The 20,775-nt window shown below is 33.0% G+C and overlaps 1 protein-coding gene across 2 annotated transcripts in view; it reads right to left on the bottom strand.

Annotated features, from left to right (window-relative positions):
* The window catches only part of LOC132703709 (rap guanine nucleotide exchange factor 4), a 178,821-nt gene that overhangs the window by 2,707 nt on the left and 155,339 nt on the right, over window positions 1–20,775 (bottom strand). For both annotated transcript variants that reach the window (XM_060673134.1, XM_060673135.1), the window contains 9 exons: window positions 17,263–17,457; window positions 16,878–16,955; window positions 13,365–13,520; window positions 11,539–11,663; window positions 7,641–7,888; window positions 4,415–4,527; window positions 2,980–3,171; window positions 789–931; window positions 526–732 (listed from right to left, as the gene is read on the bottom strand). In XM_060673134.1, the coding sequence (XP_060529117.1) occupies window positions 526–732; window positions 789–931; window positions 2,980–3,171; window positions 4,415–4,527; window positions 7,641–7,888; window positions 11,539–11,663; window positions 13,365–13,520; window positions 16,878–16,955; window positions 17,263–17,457 (1,457 nt within the window). The remainder of the gene's footprint in view (window positions 1–525; window positions 733–788; window positions 932–2,979; window positions 3,172–4,414; window positions 4,528–7,640; window positions 7,889–11,538; window positions 11,664–13,364; window positions 13,521–16,877; window positions 16,956–17,262; window positions 17,458–20,775) is intronic.

Here is a 20,775-nt window from a genome sequence, read left to right as displayed (position 1 = left end):
ATGTTTGTGTTTCTGAAATCGACATCGGGAGAAAGTGGAGCCATGAAATTAACGTCCATGATGACTAAAACACTGTATCCCACAGTACGTGACATAGTTGCGAATGGTGTTCAAGAACGAAAAACGCGGAAAGATCGTGGGGCCCTAAAAAGTCTACTTGACATGCACCAGGCAGGAATAGTGAGACGGTTGATATATGATGCGTATCAGAAGAATATTATTTTAACATTGAACATTGAATGGAATTGAAAATGGAATTGGTTTTTATTACAAAACAATCAATGAGATACAAGTTTTTGTATGCACGAAGCACCGAATTACAGTTCTGGAATGGCATTGTGGAATTGCGAATCTATTTATTGAGGGTTATAAAGAAAAATCCAAGCGAAGTAGGCCTGCGGTTAGACCTTCATAAAAATTTACCAAAGTTAAATACCGGATTATGTCGTAAAAACTGTATAGGGTTGGGAGAACTCTACTACCGTTTTTTTCTCATCTAACAAGTGATCTCAATAGATTACTTACCTAAATGTCTACTTCTACAAAATCTAATGGTCCTCATGGTTTGAGCGAGCATATGCATTTTCTCGAAGTTGACCAGCCCTTCCAGGGAGGTTTTATTCCCTTCGTGGGTGAACGTCATGTCTTTTATCAGTAGAGGCATGAACGGGACGACTGGCGGCTGTAATTTTCCGACGCTGACCCTGTACGCTCTATGATTTCTGCTGGGATCTGAAAATTGAAAGTGACACTGTCAAGTTCTTTGCGTTCGTGCGTTGCTTACTGACCTATCACAGATTCAAACTCGGTATAAAGCTTTCTAAACTTTGAAGGCAGCTTATCCCATGTATTGGAGAGACGCGAAACTGCTACGTTGCTGAGTCCCATTACAATGGCGCAAAAAGCGTTGAGGTTTTGATATTCTTTGCAACTGAAATAAAATTCGGCAAATAATTTTGGACCTTTGAAGTATGGTTGTTGTTTACTGAAGTTTTCGATGTCTCGTAATGATTAAGTTGTGTTGAACATTTGAAAATGTAATTATTTTATTTCGAAACTGTAAAAAGATATTTCGTCAAGACGCTGGCGACAAAATTTTAATTACATAAAGCTTAAATTTCAGAAATGGCCGATGTAACTGTAGACTAATTAGTTAACGAAAGCTTAATTAAAAGTGAAAAAGAAAAGCTCAAAGGCACGTCTAAAAATGAAATGGATAAGAACGTAGATTTTTTAAAATGGAATGCTCTTTTATATAGTTATTCGCCATGACCTTTCATTAAAACTTTATTGGGATGTGAGTGTGGATCATTTGTTACAAAATACTCCCTGTATATTTATTTTTGAATAAGTTTGACTATACCGTATCACTGTTGGCTTGAGTTATTTATTTTGCCAAACTCAACGTTTACTTAGATTGGATGGTTAAAAAAAAAGGCAAATAATAATTTTCATATCAAAAGTATGCGTTTTTCACACTCCAACTATTCATACACAAATAATGATAAATAAAAATTTTATGTCAATTAACTTCGAGAATTTTTACAAACGCCATGATTTAAAAATATATATAAATATATAAAAAATACCGGAATACTCAAATTTCTCCAAAAATATCTAGGGGCTTTTAGACATGCAGAATTCAAAAATGTTTCCAGATTTACCACTTATATGTCACACATCATAATTTAGTAAGCTCAAATAATTTCAAAAAATTTTTCAATTAATTGCTGATCTACGGCATCACCGCTTTTTCAGTAAGAAGTATCGGAACGCAAATATTATTAAACCTGTCAAAGCTGGAATTGTTAATATAAAATTCCTGATATCTCAGAATTTTGGAGGTCTTTGAACATAGAAATTATAAGTATCATTGCGAAATCTGACATGACAACTGCAGGGATTGAATTGTATCGTTCCATCTTTCGCAGTTTTAGAGATATTTAAGCGAAAGTTTGGAAAAATTGGGAATCACTGCGAGCTTAAACAACCAGGTTGAGATAAATTACCCAGAAAAGACTGACAATACAGTGAAAAACCCTTGATTTTAATCTGTCAGCGAATGTAAGTACATGACTTCAATAGTGACTTTTGTGGCAACAATCCACATTGCTATGGTGTTATTATTACCTTCGTTTTCAAAGTTAGGAACTACAAGTTGAAAAATTATATGCTGGTTACGTTTAGGTTGTCTGTTGATTTTGGTAGTCATATTTTAATTGCAAGAGGTTTTGAACTCGCCGTTTGTTGCTGCAGTCTTGCAAGCCTTATTGTCAATTTTCCAATGACAAATGGTCTTTACGTCTGCATCCGGTTTGCATCAAATTAAAACTCGTTATAATTTCAAGCAAGAAGTTACAACGAATTATCAATTTGTGTGTTACCAAATTAAAATTGGAAACTTTTATTTTTTAAAATAATGTAAAAGTAAGTTAATGTTAAGCACTTGATGAGTTATTTGGATAGGAAAATTGGAATGGGTAATTTGCGTTTTGCACTGTACTTGTGAACGGGCGGTTCCAGTAGTGAATAAAAGAATGAAATATTTTCAGTAAATCACAATTCCAAGAAAGAACTAACTAAAACTAAAAAAAAAAAAAAAACTAAAAAGAACCAAAAAGAAATCTTAACTGCCAAGGGTAGAATTATCCTATTCACAATCCTGATAATAAGAACAAAGTGAGGTTAGGTTATTTTTCAGTTCGTGATATTTAGTCTGACTATGACTACACAACCTACTTTTAATTGATGTAAATAGTCACGCAACAAATTGCACCAACTAGAAAATGCATCAAGCCGGGGCATCATTGCAGCACCTTGTTGCAATGTGAAAATCGGGCTTTAGCGTAGCATCGGCCATTTCAATAATTCAAAATGCACTCAATATACGCCCAGGTATATTGATATAGTACATTCGTGAAAGCTATTACGATGCAAAGTGGTGCACCGTCGACGTCATAACCGAGAAATCTTACTTACTATGCGGCCAGTTTTATAAACTTCCTAAGCACGGCGACTCGTTTGCTTAAACTGCCAATCATGCAAATTTCGGTGACAACCCAAAATTGGATCTCATTGAAGCGTCTCAGGAACACATCCAGGTTCGCCGTTATTTGACCAAAATGGTGCCTCCCGAATGTATGGTAAAGCAGCTCGTATTCATGGACGCACCTTAAATAAAAAACAGTTTTTATTCCATTCGCGGTCCCATAATCTGAATAATACGCCAATATTTTACTGCCATTGAGATTTGGGCGAAGCAGAGGGTGAACGTTCTCGTCAGACAGACACCGCCGCAGTCGATGATGAATATTGCTTTGTGGGTGTTGAATTTACGAGTTTATTAATTCATAACGTTAGACGAACTAATTTTGCGTGGCTGGAGTATAAATTGTTATGTTGAGAAATTGCATTTCAAGCCCTTACGCAAATAATATCACAGAATACAATAGTTTGGTAGTCCGAAGCCACAATCAGTATGTGCATGCGCGACTTATTTAACCAATGAGGCCTTGCGGCGTTGAATAAGCAACATAGCCGCTGACAGTTAGTCAATTTTGTTGGCTTTTGTCGACAGTAGTTTATCAAAATGTGTGTAGGTTAACAAAATTACGAATACCGTAGCTCTATACGGTGGAGATTAATCGAGGAAATAAATCGATTTAAATTACTTCCAGTTTTGCAGTGTTGCCCGCTGTATTGAAAAGTATTAAGACATAGGTCAAACTGTACGTCGTCGATTTTGTTTTTTGCTTATTCTGAACAATCTCGCCAGAAAATTAAATAAATAGGCTTTACCAAAATATTTCAAAATTAATATTATCATTCCGTATCGAGAATTGTAAGAAGCTGTTACTGATTTTTTGATACTGGCAGTTTGGCGGATAATTGAAACGAAATATTTTTTCTTAGACTTGGCGGAATTGAAAGGTATTTGAAAATCTGACAAGCGATTTCGTATTTAAAACTTATCGATAAAATTTGTACGAGTTGCCTTTTAAGAGCCGTTTCGGCGATTTAAATATTCCATTTCAAATTCATTAACTTTCGGCTAAAGTCGTTAATCGACAAAAATTTGAACCGTAAAAATGTTTTCAATTTAAGCGCGACGTCGAATTTTTCCAGCCCGTTTGTTAAATTTGCTTTAATCCTCAGATTTATCGTTTGATGTCTCCGTTATATTTGTCGTCCGAAATTTAGACAAGTGTAACCTTTTTGTTTTCGGATTTATTTATCGCAACAGTAGGATTTATAAAAAGTGATTAATGATTCTAATAAATCTCCATTGTGCTTCGTTGCGACTTTTCAGAATATTTCGAGTGCTAAGACCGGTAACATATTTCAGCATAATACTAACTAAATAAAATCTAGTCGTTTAAATAATGACATTTATTTATCTGTCTGAGAAACTTACCAAAATAAATCCCAATCGAACAATGTCATGTAATAGGCAAGTTCTTTGGTACCAAACATTTCGATGTCACCTTCGATTCCCTGTGTGGCTTCCTCCTGTTCACTTAAACATGTCTAAAAAGCAATGGAATAAAATTGAACTTTGAAAAAATTATATACATATATAATTTTCCTGATTCTATTTGAAATAAAAAATGGACTGAATCAATTCTGGAGTTTTCTTTAAGCCATTTTTTAACTATAATGCTCCTATATACGTAATGTTTGTATTTTAATTTCATGTTTTAATTCTTTTATTTTTCTCTGATGTATTTATTGTCGGAGAAAAAATTAGACAAGACAAAATATTTGTTATTGACAGAACTTACATAAAAAACGAAAAATTGCCCATATACGTATAGGTTAGGCCGTCACAAATAAAATACAACAAATTAAAAAAACAAAGGAATAGAAATGTTAATGAACCAATAGGAATATATAGCACAATGAAATAAAAAAAAACAATTTTGTAGATAGATACATAATATATAGACCATTCGAAGTACTTGTTTACAGAATAAAACATACTTTTTCTTTTTTTTTTTTTGAAGCATTTTGGTTCCTCAACATTCCTCAGCTGCGGGTCAATATGACTACTACGAAGATTTGGTGGTAATGGGATCATAAAGTGTTGTTTACTTTTGTGGATTAAATAGGCAGTTTTAATATTAAAGTTAATATCGGTGTGATCAAGAGAATTACAAAGTGTTCTTGGAGGTGAGTTCCTTGATCACTTTAAAGTAAAATTAATACACGGGCTAGCAAGTAATAACTGTGATGAAATTGCAACCAAGATTCTAGAGCTTTTTTCACAAAATAAATAAAACTTAGTACACAAAATTCACAGATGCATTAAGATTAAATAAGAAGTAAAATTCAAGCATCCACGGGGAAGTTCATGTACGAACACAGCTTTTTTAAGAGGCATAAGGAGTTGGCCCATAGTGGGCTGACAGGTAACGAAAAAAGCGACTTTGTGCCAAGGAAACGAACGGAGACTTCATCCCTATTAGCAATGGAGGTATTAAATCTGTAAATTCTGTTGGGGATGTACCCCAAACACTGCAGCTTCAAATACAGTTTGATGACGAATAGCGGTCGTGCTTGGAAGAAACCCTCAGACTTCAGACTGATGGGGCACTGAGTACTTGGGAGCGTACCACAATAGATGATGTCGCAGCGGAAGGCCGGTCAAACACAATAAATAGTAAACACTAATTTTAAAGAGTTATCCCTCTATATTGGTTGTAACGGGCGATATTATGCCGCTTCAGTTTTTGAAACTCCATGATTTCATTTAAAGAGACAGGAGGGGAAATTCAGACGTGGTATGGTGAGACAGCCATTAGAAAAAGAGACAAGAACCACGATACACTCGCTACAAACACATCGTAGACGGCAACAAAAATTCACAGGGTACCAGTAAATCTTCTTAAATCACCTGCAAATATATACGGTCCCGTAGGGAGTCGGCGGGTCTGTTTTACTGTTGGCGAACGATAATAAATTCCATTTTCCTCTGATAAAGCGGGGGAAAAGTAAATCTCGCGCCCGGCACAATTGCCATGAGAGACTAATATCGCATTCTGCGGATGCAACGTAACTATAAGGAATTCTAAATAAGCGCAATTCGCTTATAACGGCCGAAACGCGACGTCGAGATAAAAGGCTGCGGGGCCTTATTTGGCGAACGGCGGGCGCTTAAAAATGGAAAATTTTTAGGGAAATCGACGCGATCAACATAAATGCAGCTACAGTCTGATCATTAAGATGAATAAATTGAGAAAAGGTTCGGTTAAGAGTGCAGAACCACTGGCGGAAAGCCTTTTCGATATTATGTTTATCAGCTAAACGGAATAGGGGAGGGTGGGGCAAGGCGACCCCCCTCAAAAATTAAACAATTTTTTTTTCGCTTTTTCTTCTTGTTATTTGTACATTTTTAGCCCTTTGCGTAATACCAGGGGTAAAATGGACCGCTTAAAAAATCTAAAAAGCTATTTCATGTTATTATAACCGATTTTATTTTATTATTTTTTGGATAAAATTATGGAGAGCTTTTGAAAATCTTATAAATAGCAATAACCAATTTTTTAATCGATAGAAAAGTAGCTACTAATCAGTAACGTTTTTTTTTATTAAATACTATTTAATAAATAATTATAATAATTATAAAAATTTATATATTATTATAAATTGCGGAGAGCGAGCCACGACGGCCAGAAGCTTCGTCAAAATTTGGGTAAATTTAGTTAAAGTTGGTCAAAAATAAATCGACTTGATAGTTAAAAGCCACAAAAAATTATAAAAAGGGTAAGTGAACTGCCTTACCCCACCTTCCCCTATTACTCTAATAGTCGTTAGAAATTTTGCTTTTAAATTCGAAAAACCAAGGTTTTTGAGATTTCTTTTCAAAACAACACACAATAAATATAGGATGGTTTCCAAAATTGCAACCTGTTGTTCAAATAGATTACTGAGTTTACAACTATAACGACAACACAATTACATTACGAATTATTCGAAATTTTACATCTTTCAAAATTTTCAAATTAATTATAGAATAACTTACGATGAAAAAGTCTCAGAAATCCAAAAATTAAATAATATAAAGAATATTATATTTGAAAGTTTGTTGGTTAAGACCTTAACAAGTTAGGTGCTGTGAGATCTATAAGATACCTACCTTTAATTTTTTTCTTTAAAATAAACCCAAAAACTCATATTGATAAAAAACATAAAACGTAGATTATTTGTTACAGTTACAGAGTGATAGGGTTTTATATTTGTGGAAAGGTCATTTTAAAATAAAAATATACAGTGCTCCCATATAAAAAATCGAATTTCCCCTTGATAACTATTATACCGCCTTAGGAAGGGAAGTTTATAGGCGTCCAATCTGGCCCACCTTGTACAATGTAATATTGTAAATAAATTAAATATCATCTATGTACTTGCGTGAGTTATCCATCATTGCGAATTTATAGCTGATTAATTAGATTAATTAAATTAAAAATGCGTTTGAAAATGGCTCGCAATTTAGCAAATTTTGATTGAACTAACCAAAATCTTTAAAATCTTGTAGAAAAAGCAATGGAAATGCAAAATAGGAGCACGTTGATTAAAAATAAATAAATACAAATATTATTTTAGGATGTTCACTCAATCTTTAAGAATTTCAAAGAACTTACCAACGCATCTAAATGATCCTTGGGAGAAACGAATATCCTTCCGTTAATGGACAGGGCGGTCGGTATGCTAATGTCGTTGTCTTTAAAAACCACTCGCTCCCCGTTAGACTTTACTTCTACCAAGAGAAGTTCATCCTCCCTCATTTTCAATTTATCAGCGGCTACGACTTTGATGGTTTCGGCGGGCGTGTCCACTGGCAATCGTAACGTACAATATGTGTGATCGGCGCAGTACACACGAAAAATGACTGGAAAAAAATAATTATTTATACTACTTTTTGTAGTTCTAAGGGCGGTGGAAATCAATATGGTAAAAATTATTTAATCAGAAGTAAAAAAAACAGAAAAAAACGCTTTCGTGGGTTTCGAATCGATGGAGTTTTTCATACGAAATTGACTACACCAATAAATTGGTATATATAAGTACACCTCAAAAAAATATTTACTAATAACAAAGTTATTATAGCATTTATTTTGGAAAATTTAAATCTCTTTTAAAAGTGGAAAGGGAACAAATTAAAAAAAAACACTTGCACAACTTCTTGAATAACTTCATTTATTTTACTAAAATACTTCCTAACAAATGTTGGCTTCCTGAGAAAAAAAAACGTAATGGTACTTCGAAAATACGTATTAAATTAACGAAATATCTACCAGAACAGAATCGAAGGAGAACATTTGAAAAATCGCACTTTAAATGAGCGCAAAATAAATTAAATTGAAACAAAAACTATACTGTTTTCGCTTATTTTTAAAGATGGGAATATGAGGAGTTCGTATTCGGTGTGCTATTTTCTTGTGAAAAATGGCACAAATCGGCCGTAACCATTAAACTGATAAACTCAATAATATTTAGAAATATTGAATTCTGAGATTGTATTTTAAGCGTAATTTAGTTGAAATCGTTTTCCAAATAAGGAGTTGAAAAAAAAAACTTTAGAAATAAAAGAAAATAAATACTTCACGTATATAACTCACACCAAAGTCGGAACATTTTAATCTATTAGCTGTTATTATTGTTTTTTATTAACTTTGCTGTTCTACAAGGTGAGTCAAAATGATTGGCCAATTCTTTGTGGGAAAATATTGTGACTTTCATTTTGTAATTTTTTCTATTATCGCACCCAGTTTCTAAAATACTTATTGTACAGTATCTACAAATGTTATTTTCTAAATAAAGTTTTACGTTCTGTATTTTAGAAACAGGACGCGAATATGAAAAATGGCATAACGAAAGTCCCAATTTTTTAGCATATTAAATTTTGTTGAAATCGTTTTCCAAATAAAGAGTTGAAAAAAAATTACTTTAGAATAAAAGAAGATAAATACTTCACGTATACAACTCACCCAAAAATCGGAACATTTTTATTCTATTATCTGTCATTATTATTTTTTATTAACTTTGCTGTTCTACAAGGTAAATCAAAATGATTGGCCAATTCTTTGTGGGAAAATATTATGACTTTCATTTTGTAATTTTTTCTATTATCGCACCCAGTTTCTAATATACAGATAAATAATAATAACAAATCTCACAGTGTTTCACATATTTTGCTAAAGCTTGGTATATGTAATTGTCCTGTTAGGTTAGACAATTTTATTGCCAATTAAAATAAAGCAATATGTTATTTACTAATGGTATATTTTTTTACTTTTCATCTATTACTTATTGTACAATATCTACAAATGTTATTTTCTAAATAAAGTTTCACGCTCTGTATTTTAAAAACCGGACGCGAATATGAAAAATGGCATAATGAAAGTCCCAATTTTTTCGCACAAAGAATCTGCCGTTAACAGGTTGGTCTTTTTTTTTGAGTCATTTATCATTAAAAGTATTAATTAATCCTAAAATTAAATGTAAAAATTTTGTTTTAAATGAATATTTTTATATGTTTCTGTTAATAACGGTTGTTGAAATTTAAAAATTACATTGGAAAAACGGAATATCACTATAAAACTGAGTTGACATCCACAACTACGCAACAGCGTTCAATTTGGCACGATCAGGAGATAATATAAATGAACTGCAAGCTTTTTTTTGACAAGAAAAAAGAAAAATGGAACGCCTCGAAGATAAAAATGAAATTGGGAATAATTGCGTCAGAATACAAATGCAAATTTTAACGAAAAAAGTTATTTGGGGATTAGCTTCAAAATGTTCATTTTGCAGAGAATGAAAAAAACCCCTCTCCTACTTTAAGATGGCCCTTATAGGCATTTACGTCTTTTCTTGAACCCCGTCTGCAACTTAACGCCTCACGATCGAATAGTTTTCAAGTCGAGTTTAAAGCCGACAGGTATTTACAAGAAATTTCACTAAAAGTTTGTTGCAATTCAATTCTTCTTCACGCTCGCTTCGTCGAAACTTTTTAACACCTCTACGACGAAGCTAATTAAAAAAAGGTCGCGAAGAGTCACTGAATTTTCATTAAATACAAAGTTTTGAAATGCGATAAAGAAAGGTGGATATTACCCACACTTTTCGTTCTTATTTTTTCGCCCGCACTGAATATTCAGTATCGCTTCGATCTCTTTCTAAAAACAGTTTTTTTTTTAACAGGGTGTCGTTTAATTTAATGTTATTACACGTACGTATATTCAATTTACGACCAATTCTTTTTCCGAAATTTAATTTCCGGTAAATGGCACTTTGTTCGTGCCGATATTTTCCGAATTTCCATGATTCGGAAAGCACATAATAGGATAATTTGCTGCGGATTTTGATCGCGTGTCGAGTAGTTTTCTTTCACGTTTGACTTACGGAAATTTTACAACACAAAAAAAAAACTACTTGGTATTTAAAACTAATAATAACATATTATGCCAGTAAACGGCATTTGAGTGGCGAGTTTAATTGACACAAGCGTAGCGAGTGCGTAATAAATGAGTGATTAATAGTATATTATGCAACAAGTGTGATAAACGGCATTTGACTCACGAGTTTATTTGACACGAGGAGCGCAGCGAAGCGAGTGTTTAATAAACGAGTGACTTAAAAAGTTTACAGAACGTGTTGCATACTACACTTTTTCTACGACCGTTAGTTTTTGGGTACATTTTCGCAAAACACACGAATACAAGCGAACGGATGATATCCGTATATATATTTTAATTCTAATAAACGTTTCCTATGGGATCTTGCGGTATTTTTGTGTGTATACTACCAACCCTGTGTATCTTGTCTTAGAACCATTCTAAATTAGTTGTCGAACAGGCACCAATTTTCACTGATGGGCAATTATTAACAAAAAATGGTTATCGGGTTTACACCCTCTGTTACTAATTATATTAAAATATATTGACGTTTGGTCAAATTTCCTCCTTCGATCGTTCTTTTTAGACTTTTGCAGATATAACTAACTTCGATAAATACTGTAAAAATCTTGCTTGCCAAAAATATACTACTTTTTTAGACATCTGACGATTAAAATTTATTAAAAAAAATCATTTGTAAATAGAAAAGAAATAAAAATTTAAAACGTTGACTAGAAGTGCGCATATTTATGGAGTACTGATTACTGATTTAGCTTGGGTTAAATACTTTTTGTGTTTACTAAGTCAATAAAAAAACTTTTTTTTGGCATTAGATCAGAAAGTTGCATCTCTTGATTGCAGCATACAAAGGGTCTGACAAAAGAACGAGTTCCTTACAAAGTAATACATTTTCTCATATCACAAAAATAAAAGGTCAATTGGTCAAAAAAATAATTATAACACGAATAATGAAAAACCTTATGGATCATCCTATTGATTTTTCGTCAAAACTAGTTTTTCGTGATTTCAAACCAAGTCGTGACGATAGTTGGTGTTGGGTGTGGGGTTTACCAGTAGGCGAGTTTTGATACGAGGTTGCAAAGCCTCAAATGCACCCTAAAAAGAGAAAACAACCACTTACTGTCATCCTGAGGCATTATTATTGTCCTGTTCGTGTCGTCGCCGGCGCTAAAAAGGCTTATCGGCTGTCCTAGAGGCGGCAGCTTCCATTTTTGGCCCTCGTGGGCTTTGCGGTCTTCTTGATATCTTAAACGGATACATATAATATAATAATTTGAATCGAAAATATATAACAATAAATGTTTAAATAAAATATACATGGTATCCTAAATTGTAGCGTCATCGCTGTTATATGCATTATTTTGTATTGTCACCTTTCCTGCTCTATGCAATGATGATGTTTGGTTATTATTCAGTTTAAATAAAATGATAGGCCTTTCTTGTCGTATATTCTAAAACACAAAAAAAATTCAGATTTAAAATTCAAAGTATTTACGCTCACAATATCATATCAACGTAGGTAGATTAGGAAATGGTCACTTTTCGAGATACCAGAAGTTAAATATTCAAAAAGACGGTTTTTCACAATGTATTAAATATTTTTCCCGGTTTTGGCAACGCCATTTATAGTTATAAAGCGCTAGAATAAAATTGGGCAGTTCAAAGCCGTCTCGGGAAGAATTTTAAAGAAGAATATAGTCACTAAAGGCTTTTGGGTTGTTTTCGCAACTTGCAAATCACGTAAATTGACAAAACGTTTTTTTATGAAATTTTTTTGAACTCTTTGATCACAATAAATTTAGTTATCAAAAATTAATACCAAACAAAATGATAAAGATGCCCGCCATCAACTTCACTGCAAGCATGTATCCTATACATATATACATGTACATATTTAGTTAGATACATATAGATATATATTTTTGATACCTAGTTTATTCTTTGATCCTATGGCTTTTCCATAAAGTAAATAATTTGTGTAACTTGTTGATTTATTGACGTTTCTCTTTATCTAGTATTTTACCTACAACGTGAGACAAATTAATGTTTCACGATTTTTATTGAACTTTGATCACTCACCGTTTTTTACTTTTTATAAAACTTCTAGATTTCTCCTGCGTCGGTTTTAGTTGACTCAAATTAGCTAATGTTTCGCCAATCATCCTGTTGGCTTCTTCAGAGCTTGAGTGAAACAATATAAAAGCAGGTACAGAGTAAAAGGCGAGCCAGTTTCAGTCAAGCTCTGAAGAAGCCGACAGGATGATTGGCGAAGCGTTAGCTACTTCGAGTCAACAAAAACCGACGCAGGAGGAATCCAGAAGTTTTATAAAAAGTATTACAGTAGCAGTTTCTTTGAACAATCACCGTTTTTTAGATAATATTGAACACTTCCCATGCCCCATATCTCAGAAACTAAGCATTTCCGGGAATATGTTTATAAAAGCTCTTTTTTTGGATGAGCGATAGCGCAAAACTAATGATCGTGCAGAACGTTTGGTGTGCATCACGTTGATAAACCTCAGTCACTAATTTGTTAAGCACTCGTTCCATTCGTGTCAAATCAAATTTGTTACTAAAATGACGTTTATCAAACCTGTGGCATAATATACTATTTATATTTCCAATTCCAAAACCAGATGGAAATAACCGACGGGTTTTATTTAGTGCCCCGTTCAGCTTGAAAAAGAAAAAATGTTTTAATGAACTTATTGATTTTGCGAACGGAAGTTTTATTCCCACTCCGGCTTTGGTTGAAATATCAGCACTATATATGTCACATATTTCCCCAATGTAATTGTATCGAGTTGAACAACTACATCTGGACCGGATATAGCAACATCATTATACGGCCAACCTCATAAATAATGAACCATTAGTCAACCCGACTTCGAAAGTATTTTTTATTAGATTTGTAAATAATGTTAAAGAGTTTATAATTGCCTTTACCTTCTCAATTGAGACATGACGTGGTGCATGAGGCTGGCCTCCTCCTGCAGGGCGTCGAAGTGCATAATGTCATTTTCAAGTGCCTCGGCGAGGTCTTCCAGAAACTCCACTGCGATATCGTCCTCGAACACGGGTTGTCGTATCGTTGTCACCCACCTTTGGAAAGTATATTCTATTTATATAATATTAAAAAATCCGTGGGAAGACGTGGGGCTGATTTCCAGAGGGTCGCACTTTTGTTGCTTAACAAGTTTTTCCTCTCAGATAAAATTTTGGCTATCAATGGAAGTTATTTGAGCAAAAATATGAGAAGTTTGTTTCTACGATTCAATATAGTTAGGTGCTAGACTTAGGTAATTGACAGTATAAGTTTGTTATAAAATTTTATACAGAACGTTCATGATTTCGAAAAAAAAACATTTTCAATCACCACGTTGTATAAATAAGGTATAGCCTTATAACATATAAATGCATAGAGGCCCTGTTTAATGCCGATAATACAGGAACTTATGAAACAGCTGTGAAAAAAAAAGGTTCATTCGCATGCACGAGATTTAAAATCTTGTTTTCAACCGATGAAACAACAACAACCTACGTGGCTTCTAACAGATCGTCAATAAGTGGGGATGTGGCATTTCAACGGCACTTTTTTCTCAGAAATATGTCCAGATCTAAAAGGAGTTAACTGGTTGGATATTGCTGATTCGAAAAAAAATGGCGCCAAGTGCAGGTTAGTTGGTGAATAGAATAGAATAGAACTTTATTTACCGGAAACACTTACAAGTTAAGGTTTCGTCATCACAATTTTAATAAATGTAGAGGGATGCGCAGAAGATCGTTACCAATAGGGAACTTGAACAAAATTTTAATTTGAAAAACATTGATTATAAACGTAACTTTACACTGTTTTTACGCGCTGTCATGGGCTGTGACCGGTTGTGACGTCAATTCGCCCTTTAGACTACGCGCCAGCCGGACGATAGCGTAGAGAAGTCATTAAAGAATGAACGCATTCGTCTTCGTGGTTTTAATTGTAATTTTATTCTTGGTCCTGTCGCTTGATTTTGTTATCTTGTGTTTAGTATCAAAAAGAAAGTTTTGAAAATACCCGAAGTCTAATTTTTGTAAGATTTTTGTAAGGTCAATATTTATGGTGACATCTGACAAACAAAACGCCGAAAGTTTTTCTTTTGCGGTGTTATAGCTACAAAATTTAGCCGCTAGTTTTAAACCAATATAATATTGTAATCACTTTAAAGTTTTCTAGTTCCTAAAATAAAAAAAAAGTAAACTAGTGGAAACCTAAATACTAATTTTAAATTATATTGGCATTGGTAACTTAAACTGTTCTTTATTTTATATAAGTCAGGCAGGAAGCCATTTCTATGGAGACTGCAATAGGATGGGTGGAAGTTCGAACAGTTAAAAATCTTTGCACGGCTAAAGCTAAAGTGGCGCCTAAACATAATATTAACAAAAAAAACGAAGGCCTTTATTTTCTGGTAGGCAAATATAAAGTTTATCTGGCGGTTTCCGGGTTGTACTCATACATGACTGCATTATTATCATGTAAAGCACACTAAGCACAAATACAAACTGCCGTAGATTAAATAGAAATTCACTTTACACGAGCCATAAATAAACATAAATAATATAAGTCTCGGCAGCGGTATGACGTCACGATCATTGCCGCACGTTTAGTATTGTTTAAAAGGAATAGCCGGGTGTCACAAATTGAATTATTTATTGCAACTTAAATATTCGATTTTGAGTTTTGATATTTGGTATGTTATATTTCTATACATAAACAAATGTATTAAGGAAATAAAAAAAATGTTTAAGTCAAGTAGAACTACTGTATTATCTAATAGCTTGCTATAATATTCGTACAATAAATGTTTCGCAAAAAAACAATCTGTCATTGTAATATATATTCGCTGGGTCTCCAGCGAATAGTCCTTAGCCAATAAGTTAATTTTTGGCGCAGTCTGCGTCAAAACTAAGCAAAACATTTGCGTAATGGTAGAATAGAATAACAAGCAAAGCTCCGGTTCAGTACCTGGAACCAGGCAATAGAATTTTGAATTTGTAATATTAATACACTATGTCAAATAGAAATAACGAATTTAAAACAATGTTCTTTTCGAATGTCTTCCAAAAGTCGATATTTCAATTTCCAGGTCAACTCGTACCAAATTTATTAGGGCCAGGACTGAGAAACGCAACTGAATTTATAAAATGAGCTATCGATTCCGACGTGTACTCAGTTTTAACAGCCGCAAATAAAAATTCGGTCTTAAGAGCTTTCGAAAAGGAATTTAAATTTAACCCCGAATTTCCCTTAAATTAGTAAACGTCTCATTCTAAATCAATATTACTCTCTGCAGGGCTGGCGGGCAAATTTCGCAAATTTCATAGCTTCACAAAATTGAAAATAAATAAGAACTAAAAGTTCAGATTTTCACGAAATTATATATTATGACATGACAATTGTTTCGACAACACCGTGTCTTTTTCAAATGTAATATTCACAGACTACCTGCTATTATATATACCGAAAAATGACCATAAAACCTTAATTAAAGTTGTGGCGAGAATTTAAGTTCAATAAAGAAGAGGTTTTTAAATCTAATTGCTCGTTAAGCAATACATTTGAATGTCTCATTTTGTTAATCTCCATGGCTTCCAATAAATTTAATTTTCTACTTTTTGTGGCTGTGTGTAATATATCAAAATTGTCGTCAAAAATGTGTTTTTCTGTGTTTAAGTGTGTAGCATAATTAGAATCTAAACTATTGTTTTTAAACGTTCCTATATGTTCGTTAATGCGTTTCTTGAAGGATCTACCTGTTTGTCCAATACAAATTTTAGGACAAGATCCACATTTCAACCTGTAGACACCTGATTTTTGGGATTTTGGACATTTCGATTTATTGTTTTTTAAATATTTTCCTATTGTGTTGTTAGTTCTGAAAGCTATTTTTTATGCATGTAATTGTTTTAAATTGTTCGTGTTCTGTATTTGGTTTCGGATAAATAGAGTTTACTGTTGTCTGTATTTATATATATATATATATATATATATATATATATATATATATATATATATATATATATATATATATATATATATATATATATATATATATATATATATATATATATATATATATATATATATATATATATATATATATATATATATATATATATATATATATATATATATATATATTAAATTATCAAGTAAAAGCCACCTCAGTTTAACTTCACAAAATTATTAAAGTGTAAAGATTTTTTCCTGTCTGCTTCTCTACATAATTTTTAGCTTTACATCGCTCAAAGAATGTTGTACAATCGCAACAGACTTCTGTTGATCGTAATCGAAATCAGAATCCCATTTTGAACCGATAAAAGCTATTCTTATAACAAAAACCAAAATAATTTTAGGCTAAGCGACATTGGCAATTTGAAGTTTCATAATATTTAATTTACCTTATTAGTAAAACTTACCTATATACAAATTGGATAACTCTTCTTTTACAGGCCAACACAAACTCCTTGTCTTGATTCGAGTAGTCTATATTATAAGTACGCTTTATTAAGGCAAAATTCCAATATTAGTTAAATTTTTATCCAATCTGAGCGGACCTTCCAAAGCGGAGCGTTTGGAATTTTAGAGAAGCTTACCGAAACACAACGATCTATCAAAGAAGATCGCAGAATATTGCCCATACAATTTTCTACTCCAACCAACTAAAACAAAATTGAGGTTACGTGTTTTAAAACTGCTTTCATCTATTAATTGTTTTTAAGAAATTAACATTGTATTCGCTCCATTTTGGATATCTCTTGCCTTAATATAAATTTATATGTACAGTGTAGAGTAAAAGGATATTATCTGTCCAGTTCTTCAATTAATTGGTGCGCAGGGAAGAAAACGATATGCGTCAAAAGAAAATCGTCGAGAAAGGGATCCTGCGCGGTGGCTATTATAAAACTATCGCCTCCGCCCATGGTTCCCCTGCCGTCTAACCTAGTTTCTAATAAATGCTCCAACATTTTTTGCGGGGTTCCCGCCATCACAGTATATCTGAAAAGATAAAAATAACTCCCTTAGCATAATAATTATTAAAGCCTATATCCCAATTTTTTGTTGTATATACTTTATATTGTCGACCTAATCATTTTGATCATGCGTTTATTCGGTTGGCAATATTACCTGCAACATTTGTTTTATAATAATAGTCCATTTTTTTAAGTTGTACCATTATTTACTTGAGAATTAATCCACATGTACCAAGGACAGAACTTTCTAAAAACAATGATAAAAGAACATGTTGATTAAGCAAATTGAATAAGACTGAACTGACTGAAATTCAATAAGTAATAACAATAGTTTAAAACTAGACTGACCGGTCAGGAATACAACTTTAGGACCCACTTGTTGAATTGAACGAAGTGTGGTAAGGGTGTGCAAAAATCGTTCAATTTATTCTGCTACAATGTTGTATGTGTAAACGTGACAATCACTCCCTACATGCGGATTGAATTCTGAATCTTATCAGGCAGAAATTTCTATTCAGCTTAGAAAATACAATTTAATATAACTAAAATCGTCGTTGATATTTATTTTACCGCATTCCGCATTCCGATTTAAATTCCGCATAACAAGGGTTTTTTTAATTATTAATTAGTTTGCTTCAAAATCAAAAATTCCAAGATGATAAAATCATTAAACTATTAATAAATTCACTACTACGTTTATTTGCCTACCGTAAATCGCTTCAAATACTTTTAATTGATTGGTTAATTAGATATATTTGTAATAAACCAATGCACAAACATAAAAACCCAAACTTCAAACGCAATTGGCAAATGTTTTCGCTGTTAATTTGCTTAGGGACCACCTTTAATAAGAAGATTTGAGTTTATATTGTATTTAGGTGACAGTATCAATAGTACTTAATAGTGATCCATAGCTAAAAAGATATATCGATAAGGTTCTATATCACAATGTCTGTACTTGCTTTGATAGTGAGCGCTATTTGGTGTTGTGTTTAACCCGTAAATATATTTAGTGCAATTAGCTCATTATTTTTGAAAAACATTTAGTTTAAATAATTCAATTTAATATTTTCAAAAAGTATTTGGATTTCTATGCTCATAAGAAAACTTAGTCGTTTTAAATTTAAGTTTGCGTCGTCCTTGTCGTGGTTATTTTAAAAACTTGAATTAGGAAAACATTGCGATTTGTCTGCTGTTTAACATCGCAATTCGTAGATTTCAAAGGCGCATTTAAAGAACAAAAAACTAAATTCTAACTTGGAGCAACGTAAATCAGATTACATACATAATAAAAATGTCGTTTTCCCAAACGGTCAAATCTTTTATTGAAATTTCCGGGAAAAAGTTATCACGTGAAACAATAGCATGGCGCAAAATAATTCTTCGGATCGAAGCGTAGATGTATTTCAAATGGAATGGAAAGCGAAACTTCCACGGGAATCGGCCAATTCAACGCAGATTGCATCGCGAATAAAACATTGAATCGTTATTAGGTTGGGGTTGGGGAAAGCTTCCGTGCAAAAAATCAACACACGCACGGAAATATGGAGGGGGGGGGACGATTGCGCCGTAAATTTTGATGTTTTCGAAAAAGTTTCGCCCCACCAGAGGAATGGAAACATAATATTGGGCCCCAGTTTGCCTCCATTAGTTACCGTGTCAGCACGCTGTTGTCGAGGGAGAATTGTTAGAATAGTATAATGAAGGATTTTGGGTTTAAATATTTTGCGCAAATGAGTAAAGTAAAGTAATCCGGTGAGCCAAGGATTTTTATCACGATACAAAAGGTTCCATCAAAGCAATTTGATGAAAAATGATACAAGCAGTTATCAATGCATTGTAGCAGCTTTAATTCTGCACCTACAGGACACTATAACATGTGAGATATGCTGGGTATATTCATACAAGCCTCCAAGAACCAACTACCCCAAACTTAGCAATAGAGTCTATAGGTGTCTGAGTTAGTTGGTTTCTGCAAACTGTAAGACTCATTTTTTCCACATTCGTCCGTTTTGCTAGAACTTGATCATCTAAAGAAAACTGCAGGGTCATTGAAAATTAAAATTAGTTAGTTAGGAATATTCGATAGGGTTAAAACGTTAACGGATGAAATTCAAAAGGTTAAAAGCTTTTCTATAAATAAAAAAGTGCCCTGACCCCTCAACTTATATGGTGTAGGTAGTCTACGTAGACTAAGGAGGTGAAGGTAAAGTCAAAAATAGTATAAAAATTTAAAGGCAAGGATATTCCTACGAAGCGACTTTTTGTAGAGATGAAATAAGCGAAATTCAGTCAACAATTTTAAAAAATGATACGTGACTTTTGCTCAACATTTTGCTTACATTGGGGGCGTATTGTAATTAAATGTAAGTAAGAATTTTGAAATGTTGAAAAAGTACCTTATATTTTAAAATAAACCAACAAATATATAGACATTATTCTAGGGAAGTTGATTCAAGAGATGATTACCGTTTTTTACTAAGTAGGCTCCTCAAGGGAGTAAATTAGTGTAGCAAAAATCTCTAGTTGTGGAAAACATCTTAAAAAATCTTAAAATCTTAATAAGAAAGAAAAGTATTTAAAAAAAATATTTGGTCGTCCATATTTCAGTAAATGCAACGCTACAGCTTCATAATTTGATTGATGATGATACTTGATATTGTACCGATTATTCAAAAATGATTTGAATAATTTCTGAATGTTATTCCTTACTAATAGCAAAATTCAACGAATAAAAGTAATTAATTCACCATTTTCGATCTGCCGCGTACATTTAATTAAAGAAAGTAGGCACAGAATTTGACTTCGGCGACCATGCCTTACCATCATGTCAAGATGTTTTTCGAATTGTTATTTAAATTTTCATGTCTATACTCCCAGTGATTTAAAATAAACTTTGTGTTGATCGTTTTTTAAAGCAGAAACTATAATAATAACAAATTATTGTTTTAAAGCAACGTACGTGGGCTTACATAAGAATTTTTGAAAAATTTCATACAATAGCGAACGCATGTATACACCGGTTGATAATGTACCCTAATGGATTTTTAAAAACTAATCAAAACTCCCTATCAACATAAATTAATAAGTTCGAGTGAGTAAGTGAGCGAAAACCACAAATTGAACCTTAACATGCAGAGACACGAATTCAGTTGAAATTGAAAACCGGAGGGAAAGAACGCCATTAAAGTTGTATTCGCCCGGTGTTCGTCAGCTTTGTCCTTTTTATGTTTGGTGCGTAGTGGGTGTATAATATTTCCACGGACCGCACAGCGGAAACCCCGATTGAATACAAATGAGCTTATTAGGAACTTATAAAGTGCGACGGGTAATTGAGAAGACG

This window comes from Cylas formicarius, unplaced genomic scaffold (assembly GCF_029955315.1).
Source record: "Cylas formicarius isolate icCylForm1 unplaced genomic scaffold, icCylForm1.1 PGA_scaffold_6__28_contigs__length_40554024, whole genome shotgun sequence".
Taxonomy (NCBI): Eukaryota; Metazoa; Arthropoda; class Insecta; order Coleoptera; family Brentidae; genus Cylas; species Cylas formicarius.
This window is presented reverse-complemented; position numbering and strand designations above follow the sequence as displayed.